Genomic DNA, 14,141 nt, shown 5'->3' on the forward strand with positions numbered 1-14,141 from the left:
TGTGGTGGTTTTTGCCACACTCAGTTTTCGTCTCCAGGTCTTAAGGTAGCCCTCGACAGGTTCCATATCCGCCGAGAGCACATCCTCAACATTTAACCAGCTCCTGTCCGAGTGCAGTAGGGCCAAGTCATCTGCGTATCCATACTGGTGCGAGGTCGTGTGTGGCAGATCGCTGATATAGAGGTTGAAGAGCATGGGGGCCAGTACCGAGCCTTGGGGGACTCCGTTTCTTAGGCGTCGCAGTCGGCTAGATTGTCCGTCGCTGGTCTTGAGTACAAAACTGCGGTTGGCAAGGATGTTGGCAAGGGACCGCACTAAATGATGGTCAGGGATGGTGCGGAGGAGCTTCAAGATCAAGCCCTGGTGCCACACTGTATCATAGGCGGTGGTGAGGTCCACCAGTGTGATGCCCACCTTGTGACCCTTTTCGAAACTGTCTTTGACGTCATAGGTCAGCTTGACTATTTGGTGGGTGGTGCAGCATCCACGCCGAAATCCAGCTTGTTCAGCGGGTAGTTGAGGTCAACGATTGGGTCGAGCCGGGCCGGGAGAAGCCGTTTGAGGAGCTTGTATGGGACACAGAGGAGTGAGATGGGCCGATAGTTCCCTGGGTCGTCCGTAGACTTGTTTGGTTTTGGTAGCACAATGACGGTGGCTTTCCGCCAGATCTTCAGAATGGACTGACCAATGAGGCAAGAGGAGTAAAACTCACAGCCTGACCAGGCATTTAGGACCGCAGTGTTTCAGGAATTCTGGGGGGATGTTATCAGGACCCTGAGCTTTTCCACATTTCACTTGAGAGATGACAGAAGAAAGTTCTACTGAGGAAAAGGGTGCTGACAGGTGCCCATCAGCACCTGGAGCTTTCCAAAGATTAGTGGATTCCAGAAGCAGAAAAAAAATATATAATTATAGCTAATAGCTTCATAAGCTTCTTGAGAAATTCAAGCTGACCAGAGAACCATATCTCCAGATATGGATGTTCAGTCACTCTACACCTCCATCCCCCACCAGGAAGGTCTTGTTTCTTTGACCGCAGAACCAGCCAATTTCTGTCTATTAACACTCTTCTCTGTCCAAAGTCCCGACAGTCTTTTCAAGTGAGGCAGAGGTTCACTTGCACCTCCTCCAACCTCATCTGCTGTATCTGCTGTTCCAGGTGTGGACACCTGTATATCGGCGAGACCAAGCACAGGCTCGGTGATCATTTCGATGAACACCGCCGCTCAGTCGCCTAAACCTACCTGATCTCCCAGTTGCTCAACACTTTAACACCCCCTCCCATTCCAACACTGACCTTTTTGTCCTGGGCCTCCCCATTGTCAGAGTGAGGCCCTGTGCAAATTGGAGGAACAGCACCTCATATTTCACTTGGGCAGCTTACACCACAGTGGTATGAACATTGACTTCGCTAACTTCAAGTAGCCCTTGCTTTCCCTCTCTATCCATCCCCTCCCACTTCCCAGTTCTCTGACCAGTCTTACTGTCTCCAACTACATTTTATCTCTGCACCGCCCACTCCCCTGACTTCAGTCTGAAGAAAGGTCTAGACCCGAAACGTCACCCATTCCTTCTCTCCATAGATGCTGACTGTCCCGCTGAGTTACTCCAGTATTTTGTGTCTATCTTCAAAAGAATCAGACTGTTTGCATGACAATTGTAAAGGCAATCCTTTTTAACCTGCATTTGTGCAGTGAACCCAACCTACTTGTCCGTGCCTGCAATCAGCTGGGGCAGTTCCTGCAGCATCGCGAGACCAACCTGCGATACCTGGCACTGGAGAGCATGTGGCTGCTGGCCAGCTCCGAATTCTCCCGCGAAGCGGTGAAGATGCACATCGGAACCGTCATTATTGCTCTCAAGGTAACTGCTGGTGCTTTTTTGTTGTCTTTATCAGCATATAGATATTTATGATAAAAATATCCCATCACAGTGATTAGAGTATGTTGTTTATTCATCCTGTGCAATGTGGGCATCACAGAGCACTTGTTAAGTACAGTGAAGTATTCTCCGCAGTGTCCCTGGGCAAGTAGGCCCTGAGTAAGATACTGCAAATGCCAAGGGAATTGCAGAATTTGTTAGATACAGCATTTGTTAGACATCCTTAATTGCTCTTGAGAAGGTAAGCTTCCATTTTAAACCTCTGCAGTCCATATGATGAATAAACATCTACAATGCTGTTGGGTATGATGTCCAAGTCTTTTAGATCCTACTAGACCAAGTGGACCCGGTGGGCCCAAACCTTTCCTGCATTGGTGCAGCACCCTCTCCTCCCCCACTCCTTCCTCCCTCCCTCCCTCCCTCCCTCCCTCCCTCCCTCCCTCCCTCCCTCCCTCCCTCCCTCCCTCCCTCCCTCCCTCCCTCCCTCCCTCCCTCCCTCCCTCCCTCCCTCCCTCCCTCCCTCCCTCCCTCCCTCCCTCCCTCCCTCCCTCCCTCCCTCCCTCCCTCCCTCCCTCCCTCCCTCCCTCCCTCCCTCCCTCCCTCCCTCCCTCCCTCCCTCCCTCCCTCCCTCCCTCCCTCCCTCCCTCCCTCCCTCCCTCCCTCCCTCCCTCCCTCCCTCCCTCCCTCTCCCCTTCCCCTCCCCCCCACCCTCCCCCTCCCCTCCCCCTCCCCTCCCCTCCACCCCTTTCCCCTCCCTTTCCCCTCCCACCCTCCTCCCCTCCCTCCTCCCCTCCCCCCTCACCCCCTCCCTCCTCACCCCTCCCTCCTTCGCCTCCCTCCCCACTCCAGCCCCCTCAGCCCCCCATATCCTCCCTCCCCCCTCTCCCTCCTCCTTCCCTCCCTCTCCCCTCCCTCCCTAGGGGATAGATTTAATCTTTAAAATGTGGATAACTTCAAAAATATAACACCGATTTCAATGAAACTTCTTCCATTAGCACCAAATGGTGAGTAAGGTGGGCCTAAAATTGTTGTGCTATCGTGTACCGTTTTGACTGTAGTTCAGGAACAAACAAACAAACAAACAAACGAGAGTTTTAGTATATAGATGATGACAACGAAGAAATAGTAAGGATTGTCCAAGTTTGAATAATGTGTGACTTCAAAGGTTTCAAAGGTCTTTTATTGGCACGTGTCCCAATTAAGGTACAGTGATATTCGTATTACCATACAGGCATACTAAAAAAAGCAACAAGACACACAACTACATAAAAGTTAACATAAACATCCACCCCAGCGGATTCCGCATTCCTCACTGTGATGGAAGGCAATAAAGTCTAATCATCTTCCCTCATTTTTCTCCCGTGGTCGGGGCAGTCGAATCATCCCGCAGTTTGTGATTAAAGCCCCCGTGTCGGGGCGATTGAAGCTCCCACATTGAGGCGATCGAAGCTCCTGGGAGCTCCACGATGTTAAAGTCCGCTTGCTCCCGCAGTTGGAGCTCAAAGGTCGATCCCTGGCAAAGGGATCGCCAGCTCCACAATGTTGAAATCCCGCAGGCTCCCCCGGTTGGAGTTCCCAAAGCCGATCTCCAGCAGACGCCTCCAGCTCCTCGAAGTTAGGCCACAGTGTGGACGGAGAGATGATACAGAAAAAAATCGCATCTCCGTCGAGGTAAGAGATTAAAAAAAAGTTTCCCCCACCACCCCCCAGCTAAAACAAGCTAAAGAACACTAAAAACATACATTTAACACATACTAAAGAAACAACAGAGAAGGAAGGGACAGACAGACTGTTGGTGAGGCAGCCATTGCTGGCGCCACCCGGTGGTTGGAATGGAACTTGTAAGTGCTGGTGTTCCCATAATCCCGCTGGCCTTATCTTTCTGGTCACAGGTTGGGAAGTGGACAAAGAAACTTTCATGAATTACTAAAGTGTGTTTTGTAGATGCTACATACTCTTTCCAGGTGCACTCATGATGGAAGATTTAGGGTGGCACAAAACTAGGCTGCTTCGTCCTGATTCACTTTGAACTTTGTGTGTTTTGAAGCTATGCACTTCCAGGCAAGTAGACAGTTTCTTGATGTGTCTTATAGACAGTGAGAAGACTTTAGATGCCAGGAAATGAGTTGTGTAGGAAAATAACTGCAGATGCTGGTACAAATCGAATGCTGGTACAAAAGCTGGTGCAGATGCTGGTACAAAATGCTGGAGTAACTCAGTCTGAAGAAGGGTCTCGACGCGAAACGTCACCCATTCCTTTTCTCCAGAGATGCCACCTGACCCGCTGAGTCACTCCAGCATTTTGTGATACCAGGCAATGAGTTGATCATTGCAGGATACCCAGCGTCTGATCTGTTCACGTCACCACTATATTTACGTGACTGATTCAATCGAGTTTCAGGTCAGTAGTGACCCCAGGTGTATGTTGGTGGGGGACTCACCGATGATATTGCCCATTAACAAGATAGCGATTAGACTTTCTTGGTAGAAATATTCATTGTGTGGCATGAAAGGCACCTGCTAATTGTATGATTATCTAGATCTTGTTGCATGCAGGCATGGGCTGAATGTACTCGAGAACCACAGTATTTCTGCGGCTGGTCAGATATTGTTCTGAACAATGGTGGCCACCAAGGACATCCCTAGAATGGAAATTGCAAATGTCAAGGCAAGGATTTAGCGTCTCAATGGAGATGGGTATTGTTTGGTACTTCTGCAGTATGAATGTTATTTAGCACTAATGGCAGAACCTTTTCAAGGTCTTGTTGCTGCATGTACAGACTACTTCATTATCTGTGGAAATACAAATGGAATAGAAAAATATGCAGACTTTAGCAAGCATCTCCACCTCTGAGTCTTCCTCTGTCGGAGTCATTGATAAAATAGCTGAAAATGTTTGGGCCCCGAATAAAAGCCTGCGGTGATTTCCTGGAATGTAGGTGATCAACATCCAATAACCACAGTTATTTGTGCTGGGTGTGAGTTTGGCTAGTAGCAAGTTTTCTCTTTCATTCCAAAGAACTTCAGTGTTACTAAGACAGCCATACGTCACAGTTGGTCAAGGACAATTACACATTGCTCACTTGTGGAATAAGGCTCCATTTGTCCATATTGGGACCAAAAGTTGTTTTAAAATTTGACGATGAATGTTTCTGCCGAAACCAAAAAATTGTAGTAGTCTTCGATTATGCCTCTGATGGTAGGTCATTGTTGGCCTGGCCATTATCTATATACTAAAACTCTCGTTTGTTATCATGTTTGTGACTGAACTTCAGTCAAAATGGTACACGATAGCATGACAATTTTAGGCCCACCTTACTCACCATTTAGTGATAATGCAAGTAGTTTTACGGAAATCGGTGTTATATTTTTTTAAGTTATTCACATTTTTAAGTTTAAAAGGAGGGGAGAGGGAGGGGAGGAGGGAGGGAGGGGGGAAGGGGGGAGTGGAGGAGAAGGGAGAGGAGGGGGGGTTGAGGAGAGAGGGGAGGGGGTTGAGGAGAGAGGGGAGGGGGGGAGGACAGGGTGCTGCACCAATGCAGGAGAGGTTTGGGCCCAACGTGTCCACTTGGTCTAGTACTTACTAATTCACGGAGTCTGGCAGTACAGGAACAGGTGGTTCAACCCTTGCTTGCATTTGGTCTTATCCCTCCATGCTTATTTAAGCATCTGCCTAAATGCCTCTTAAATTTAGTAATTGCATCTGATTCCACCATCTCCTCCAAATACACATTCCAAATATCAAATACTCTCCGTGCAAAATCACTTACCCTTTGATCCCCTTTAAAACGCTTTCCTTTCACTTTCAAACAGTGGAGTCATTTTGTTCTATACAACAACCAAGGGAAAAGTATTTTGACTACCCCTTTCTATGCCACTCTTAATCTTATATATTCCTATCAGGGCACCCGTCAGCTTCCTTTGCTACAGAGAAAGCAGGCCTATTATATGATTACATAATTAGATAGTTTATACAATTATGAGGGGCGTAGACAGGATAGATAGTCAACATTTTTGTCAAGGCACAGAAGAACCAGAGGACTCGGGTTTACGCTGAGAAGAGAGACATATAAAGGAGATGTGAAGGTCATGCTTTTCCATACAGACAGTGATGAATATGTGCAACAAGCAGACAGAGGAGGTAGATACAATCACGACATTTAAAAGGCATCTGGACAGGTACTTGGATAGGAAAGGCCTAGAGGCATGCCCAATCCAGGCAAATGGGATTAGCATAGATGTGCATCACGGTCAACAAGGAGGAATTGGGCAGAGGTGTTCTGCTTTGTACTGTAAAGTTCTATAATCCTCACCCCACAACTAAAGTCGTCCAATCCAGGATAAACCTTCAATCAGTGCCTCTGTTTTTGCACAGCACAATTAGCAAGTCCAAATATGCGCAGTACACCTTGCGCTTCCATGCCCACCTTTTTTTGCAGCCACAGCTATTCATCAGAGGGAGTTAGATATAGCTGTTGGGGCTAACGAGATCAAGGGATATGGGGAGAAAGCAGGAACGATGATTAGCCATGATCATATTGAATGGTTGTGCTGGATCAAAGGGCCGAATGGCCTACTCCTGCACCTATTTTCTATGTTTCTATGTTTCATCTATAATATTCTAGCTAAATTATCCTCAATATGGCACAATTATAAAACCAGTCTTTTATGAGCCTAAGGGCTTTAAACTGATTGGCCCACCTTAATTTATTTTGTTTCCCCTTCTGTTCCTTTCACTCTTAGCTAATTCCTTAGATTGTAACGATATTTGGCAGCTCTTTGGAAAACTGTATATATAACCGTGCCATTTGAAGGACAGCGATTGTGAAGCTTCACTGCATCTTAATGTGAAGACATTTATTGCCCTAATTATAAAACAGCCCAGTGAGTTCAACGATTTCCTAATTTGGGCATTTCTGTGTTTCAGACCGAGAGGGATGTAAGTGTGCGACAGAGGGCAATGGACCTGTTATATGGCATGTGTGACCGGAGCAATGCCCAACAAATAGTGGCAGAAATGCTGTATTACCTGGAAAATGCCGATTATTCTATTCGAGAAGAAATTGTGAGTTCTACTTGTATTGGAATGTATTTCTGCTGTATTTTGGAGTAAAGACAGAATAATCTGTTCTTAGTTGGAGGTGAGTTGTAGTCATTTAACAGGAATTCAGACAGGGCCATTGAGGAATATAAAAAAAGAAGGAAAGAACTCAAGTGGGCAATTAGATAGGCCAAAAGTGGGCATGAAATGGCTTTGTGAGTCGGATTAAAGAAATTTCCAAACCTATATTAAAAATAAGGTTACCAGGGAGAAGAGAATTTGTGCGTGGATTCTGGGGATGTTGGAGAGGTACAAAACAAGTACTTTGCTTCTGTTTTCACCAAGGAGAAGGAAATGGGCAACATTTGGACTGCATTGATAGGACAGATTTAGAGGGATACTAGACCAAGTGGACCCGTTGGACCCACAACTCATTGGGTTGCCATTGTGATGTGGGGAAAATTGCACTTTTTTCTTTAAAATAAATGGCTTTAAATTTTTTTTAAAATAAATCTCAATGAAAATCACGATTTTTCTTTAAAATTGTGTTTTTTTCTGCATTGGTCTAGCACCCTCCCTTCCCTCACTCCATCCCCTCAACCCCCCTTCTTCCCCACCCACTACCCCCCCTTCCCCTCCCACCCCCCAGTCACCCACTCCACCCCCCCTTATCTCCCCCCCCTCCATTCTTAGGGGCTCTCCGGCGGCGCCGCCATTCCCGCCCGTCGGGTTTCCATGGTGACGTGGAACATGGAGGTATTACTGCGCATGGGCGGCTGACGGGCACAGCAAGTGGAAAAGGGATTTATTAAAGTTTAAAATGTGAATAACAAAATATAACAATTTGAACATTAATAGGATTTCTTGATAATAATAATATATTCCTTTATTCGTCCTACACCGGGGAAATTTACAGTGTTACAGCAGCAAAGTGGATAGCAAGAGAGCAAGAGATCATTCATTATAAATAAAAAATACATCAATTGTCATCAGTTTTCTGTGTGTTCTTAGCTGTTATTGTTGACTGGTCTGTTGGGAGCAGTGCTGGTTGTGCAGTCTCACAGCAGCGGGAAGGAAGGACCTCCTATATCTCTCCTTCACGCACTTGGGGTGAAGGAGTCTGTCACTGAAGGAGCTACTCAGTGCAGTGACAGTGTCCTGCATGGGGTGGGAGTCGTTGTCCAGCAGCGATGTTAGTTTTGCCATCATCCTCTCTCCCACCACCTGCACTGAGTCGAGGGGGCAACCCAGGACAGGAATTTTCAACATCAATATCATTTCCCCTTTTCACAACAGGAAGGAGTTGTCGATAATTGCCACAACAATAGGTAAGAATGCCACCCATAGGCTCATCGTTCTTTTTTGCGGCACGGTGGCGCAGCGGTAGAGTTGCTGCCTTACAGCGAATGCAGCGCCGGAGACTCAGGTTCCATCCTGACTACGGGCGCCGTCTGTACGGAGTTTGTACGTTCTCCCCGTGACCTGCGTGGGTTTTCTCCGAGATCTTCGGTTTCCTCCCACACTCCAAAGACGTACAGGTATGTAGGTTAATTGGCTGGGCAAAAGTTTTTTTTTTTTTAATTGTCCCTAGTTGGTGTAGGATAGTGTTAGTGTGCGGGGATAGCTGGGCGGCGCGGACCCGGTGGGCCGAAGGGCCTGTTTCTACGCTGTATCTCTAAATCAAATCAAAAAAATCTCGAAGAGTTCTGTCCACTGCTTCAAAGCTCTCCCTCTAATCATCAGGCACTAATCCCAAACAATCAGTCTCACACTCCTGATCAAATGAACCATGTTGGAGTTCTTCTCAATGTTGCACATTGTATTATCGGTCACTTCGATGGGTATCTTGAATCGAGAATGTGCAGTTCTTCCACCAGGCATCAATGTAGCTGCTATACCAGAGGATGCTACAGCAAAAGCAACATCAACTTGACCTCGAACTTTGGAGAGGATCAAATTGGTGAGAATTGTTTTGCCCATTCCTGCTGGTGTATCAATGAAAAACATTGAAGGAACATTCCTTTGCAAGCAGCTGCACACATGGTCATACACTGCTCTTTGCTCAGCATTCAGCAGAGGCTCCTTCTTTTCAACAAATCACTGTTGTTCAGGTCTATTGTACTGCAGTTCACTCAGCAATTCTGGATTGTCACCGTCAAGGTTCATCCTTCCATGTCTTGGTAGTGGCACATGAAAGTATCCCAGTGTCTTGTTGTAATTCACAAGCTTGCCTTGAATATACAACAGAGCCTAATCATGATGCCTCTCATCAATCATGAAAAACATTTGCATCATCGATTGTTCTCCGTTCTCTTTGAAGGTAATCTTCAGACATTCAATTCTTGAAGCGATCCCATAATTGTCGAGAAGTGTTGATCTCAGCAATCGTCAGCAAAACAAACAAATTTCTCATTGCTTCGGGGAGTCTTGTCCGCTCAGCATCTTCCATCGTCTGTTGCCAATGGTCGTCAGTTTGCAACAAACCTCTTTCTATGCAGACGTCTTTGAAGGAAGGAAGAATACGTCCGTCATGCGTCCTCGATGAATCGAAGGATACTGGATGTATACCTTTTACGTGATGGAGAAGCAGTCTCAAGTAGTAGAGGTCACATCTTGGAGAAATGGTATACACGTGTCCCAGAACGTTGGCTTCAAAAATACCTGGAAGATCTTCCACTATCTTCCCAACCTTCCTTCTTTGCCATTTCTTATTGTTCCGTGTGTAAAATCGGGGTTCATCAGCGTAGTACAGTGTTCTTGCAAATTGATCTCGAGAACACAATTTCATGAATTCAGTTAAAGTTGTTCTCGTGATATCCTCATTTCTCACCAGCCGACCAGCATTGACTCTGATGACGACTTGTTGTTCTTGTGGTAGATGTACCTGGAGTCAAATGACAGCGGGGCGTCTCTCATGAGTTGGAAATCCAAGGATTGATCCCACTGCTTCCGACGGACCAATGTATCTGCCAGTAAAGTACTGTGCAATTTCATCATCCCTGTTAACTCCAAAAACTGCTTGCTCACTCCCCTTCAAGGTGTATTTGAACACGTATTTGACCGACTTTGCAGAGGAGCATATCTCTACGTTGATGTGACATTTGAACAACTTCAAGAGTTGAGCATTACAGGGCACCACCCATTCAGAAGTAATAGGATGATCCCGGCGTCCTTCTTGATGTCCCTGAATTCCTCCCATATCCAGTGATCGTCTCCTGTACAGAGGATGTGACTCATCTCCACACCTTGTGCTTCAGATAAACAGCTTCGGGAATCTATTTCTGCATCTTCCATTCTTCCAACATGGAGAGATGTGGTCGCAGTATGGTTCATGAACAGACCTCCCAACATTTGATTTTAAAAATTCATAATTTTGATGTCCAAAATTCAGAATTTTACATCAAATTCATAATATGGCACGTAATGCAACTTTTCAGCAAAAAAAAGTATGCACGCCAAATGCACATATGCGTTGTGCTACATTCATGTGTGAAAAACGACTATTATTGCCAACAGTCTGTAGTTCTTGGACTACATGTACAATGTCAGGCCTATCATGAGTATATTCTGGTATTTATAGAAAGGTTATTGACAGAAATACTTTTTACAACAAAGAAAAAATTGTTTTGTTTTGGTTTTTCAATTTTGTTTTTTCCGTACAAATCCCAATTCTCTTGATATTGAATAAAAGAACAATGGCATAAAATGTATGACTAAGTTATGAAGAAAGAGTTTAATTTAAAACTGCACATACCTAATTTCATTGAAGACATACTTGCTCCAGTGGTCTTCAACAGCAAATCACAACGGCCCGGCGGGGGGCGAGGCGAGGACCGGCGGGCGGGCGGTGAGGTGAGGTGAGGCGAGGCTCGGGGAGCGGCGAGGCGAGGTGAGGCCCGGCAAGGCAGGGGCCCAGCGAGCGGCGAGGCCCTGCCCGGACCGGCGAGAGGTGAAGTGAGGCCCGGCAAGGCAGGGGCCCTGTGAGCGGCGAGGCGAGGCCCGGCGAGCGACGATGCCTTGCCCGGCCCGGCGAGCGGCGAGGCGAGGCCCGGCGAGAGGCGAAGTGAGGCCCGGCGAGAGGCGAAGTGAGGCCCAGCGAGGCAGGGGCCCGGTGAGCGGCGAGGCAAGTCCCGGCGAGCGGCGAGGCGAGGCCCGGCGAGCGGCGAGGTGAGGCCCGGCGAGTGGCGAGGTGAGGCCCGGCGAGCGGTTAATCCTGGCGGGCGGCAAGGCGAGTCCCGGCGAGCGGCGAGGCGTGGCCCGGCGAGCCGAAGTGAGGCCCGCTGAGCGGTGAGGCCTGGCGGGTGGCGAGGCGAGCGGCAAGGCCCGGCGGACGGCGAGGCAAGGACCAGCAGGTGGCGAGGCCTGGCGGACGGCGAGGCGAGGCCCGGCGGGCGGCATGGCAAGGCCCGGCGAGGCGAGGCCTGGCGAGCGGCCAGGTGAGTCGAGGCCCGGCGAGCTTCGAGGCCCGGCCCAGTGAGCGTAGTGGCGAGGAGAGGCCCCATGAACGGCGAGGCCCGGCCCGGACTGGCGATGCTGGGCGAGTGGCGAGGCGAGGCAAGAGTCGCAGCGAGGCGGGGTGTGGCGAGCGGTGGGGCAAGCGGCGGGAATGTGTCAAGGCATGTGTCGGGGGGGGGGGGAGGAGGGAGGGGGGGAGAGGAAGAAGGGGGGAGAGGAGGGAGGGGGAGAGGAGGGAGGGGGGAGAGAAGGGGGGAGAGGAGGGAGGGGGGTGAGGAGGGAAGGGGGAGAGGAGGGGGTGGGAGAGGAGAGAGGAGGAGGGAGGGGGGAGAGGAGGGAGGGGGGAGAAGAGGGGGAGAGGAAGGAGGGGGCGGAGAGGAGGGAGGGGAGGGAGGGGGGAGAGAAGGGAGGAGGAGAGGAGGGAGGGGGGAGAGAAGGGGAGAGAGGAGGGAGGGGGGAGAGGAGGGAGGGGGAGAGGATGGAGGGGGGGAGAAGAGGGGGGAGAGGAGGGAGGGGGCAGAGAGGATGGAGGGGGGAGAGGAGGGGGGAGAGGAGGAGGGAGAGGGGGAGAGGAGGAGGGGGGGTGGAGGGGAGAAGAGGGACAGGAGAAATGAGGGGGAGGAGGGAGGGGGGTGGAGAGGAGGTAGGGGGAGAGGAGGGAGTGGGTAGAGGAGGGGGAGAGGAGGGAGAAGAGGGAGAGGGGGGGAGGAGGGGAGAGGAGGGAGGGGGAGAAAAGGGAGGGGGGAGGAGGGAGGGGGAGAGGAAGGGGGGAGGAGGGAGGGGGGAGAGGAGGGGGTGGGAGGGGGGGAATAGTGGAGGGGGTGGGGAGTCGGGCGCTAAGCGAATGCGGGAGGCGTTTGGGCCCAGCGGGTCCGCTTGGTCTAATTAGTCTGACCTTTAACTGCTCGGCGGCGGCTGCTCCGGGGCTGAGCGGTGAAGGAGACGCCTGTGGCTGAGAGCGGCAGCAGGAATGGCGGCCATGATGGAGACGCCCGGGGTTTAGAGCTGGAAGAAGAAGCAGCGGCGGCGCGATGGATCAGCGGGGCTCCTGGGCCCTGCAGTGAAGGAGACGCCCGGGGTTGGGAGCGGGGCGGGGGCTCTAGGCGGGTTGGCGTTGGCGGTGACGGAGACGCCCGTGGTTTGGAGTGGCGGCGGTTCCGGGTCCATCAGTGAAGGAGACGCCCAGGGTTTGGAGCGGCGGCGGCGGTGACGCTCCCCACAGTTGGGCCGTGGAACCAATCGGACATCTGGCGGGAAGTGGGAGCTGAACGAAAATGACGACCCTCCGCCCAACTGTGCACGAGCAGTCACCCGGCGGCCATCTTACGTAAGTGTAGGCGCTGGTCTGGCGGCCATCTTACGTGAGGTCCGGCCCCGACTGTGCATGCGCTGGTTTTTTAAAAACTTTAAAATGTGAATAACTTAAAAAATATAACACCAATTTCAATAAAACGACCATTTTTATCATTAAAGCGACGACGGCGAGTAAGGTGGGCCTAACATTGATGCGCTATCTTGTACTGTTTTGCTGAAGTTCGATCACAAATAAACAAACAAACGAGAGTTTTAGTATATAGATGGGCCAAACACAAGCAAAGGAGATTAGTGCGGGTGAGGCATCGTGGTCCATTTGGACAGGTGGGGCTGAAGTACTGGTTTATGTGCTGTATATAAGTCTAATTGCACCCCTCCTGCTCTTTGAAATATAACCATGTGGTTATTTAAATCCATTTAAGAGAGATCATGAGTCCTTGGTTTGATATCTCATCTGAATGATGGCATCATCAGTGGTGCAGCCATCCCCGCAATTTTAATTGAGTGGCACTGCGATTTTATGCTTAAGTCTTCAAATCGATCAGTCTGACCATTGAGCATTCTTGTACATTTCAACCGTTGATTTTTTTACCTCTAGGTACTTAAAGTAGCAATCCTGGCGGAAAAATATGCTATGGACTACTCTTGGTATGTCGACACTATCTTGAACCTGATTAGAATTGCTGGAGATTACGTGAGTGAGGAGGTGTGGCATCGAGTCATTCAGATCATCATCAATCGTGACGACGTGCAGGGCTATGCAGCCAAGACAGTGTTTGAGGCAAGTTCATTATGAGATAGAAGCTATTCAATTCTGTGGCACGAGAAGCTGATTTCTCCTTGAAATCGATCTAATGCAGAATAACGTAATTACCTAACATTTCAAATATCTCCACATTCCCTGTGTATATCAATAATGATTTGTGGATGTTGCACTGTAATACCCCATTCTATGGCACATAATACCAAATAATATTTACTTGATTTTATAAAGGTCTTTGCTAATTTCCAACTGAAGACACTAATTCATGGCTCACATGACTTTCCAAACTTGCTTAGATTCTGGAATTGTGTCAGCAGATTTGGTTACGAAATATAACACTGTTATTTAAGAACAAAACAAGAAACAAAAAATAAAATACAAACCACAGGTTATCATTGGTCTAAATAAAGAAATGCTGGTGACGTCAAATAAATATTTTATGTGTAGGAAGGAACTGCAGATGCTGCTTTAAACCAAAGATAGACACAAGAAGCTGGAGTAACTCAGCAAGTCAGACTGCAGAAAAGGATCCTAGTGCATCAGTCAATGAAAGGAAGCATGCAGGTTCAGCAGGCAGTGAAGAAAGCCAATGGAATGTTGGCCTTCGTAACAAGAGGAGTTGAGTATAGGAGCAAAGAGGTCCTTCTACAGTTGTACCGGGCCCTGGTGAGACCGCACCTGGAGTAC

At 49.0% G+C, this 14,141-nt stretch overlaps 2 protein-coding genes across 2 annotated transcripts in view; one reads left to right on the forward strand and one right to left on the reverse strand.

Moving 5' to 3' along the window:
* The window catches only part of LOC144602214 (oxysterols receptor LXR-alpha-like), a 442,571-nt gene that overhangs the window by 334,195 nt on the left and 94,235 nt on the right, over positions 1-14,141 (reverse strand). The window lies entirely within an intron of this gene.
* Positions 1-14,141, forward strand: part of LOC144602053 (AP-2 complex subunit alpha-2-like) — an 81,518-nt gene that overhangs the window by 29,187 nt on the left and 38,190 nt on the right. The window contains exons 9-11 of the mRNA XM_078414735.1: positions 1,695-1,863; positions 6,809-6,946; positions 13,290-13,472. Coding sequence (XP_078270861.1) covers positions 1,695-1,863; positions 6,809-6,946; positions 13,290-13,472 — 490 coding nt within the window. The remainder of the gene's footprint in view (positions 1-1,694; positions 1,864-6,808; positions 6,947-13,289; positions 13,473-14,141) is intronic.

This window comes from Rhinoraja longicauda, chromosome 18 (genome assembly GCF_053455715.1).
Source record: "Rhinoraja longicauda isolate Sanriku21f chromosome 18, sRhiLon1.1, whole genome shotgun sequence".
NCBI lineage: Eukaryota > Metazoa > Chordata > Chondrichthyes > Rajiformes > Arhynchobatidae > Rhinoraja > Rhinoraja longicauda.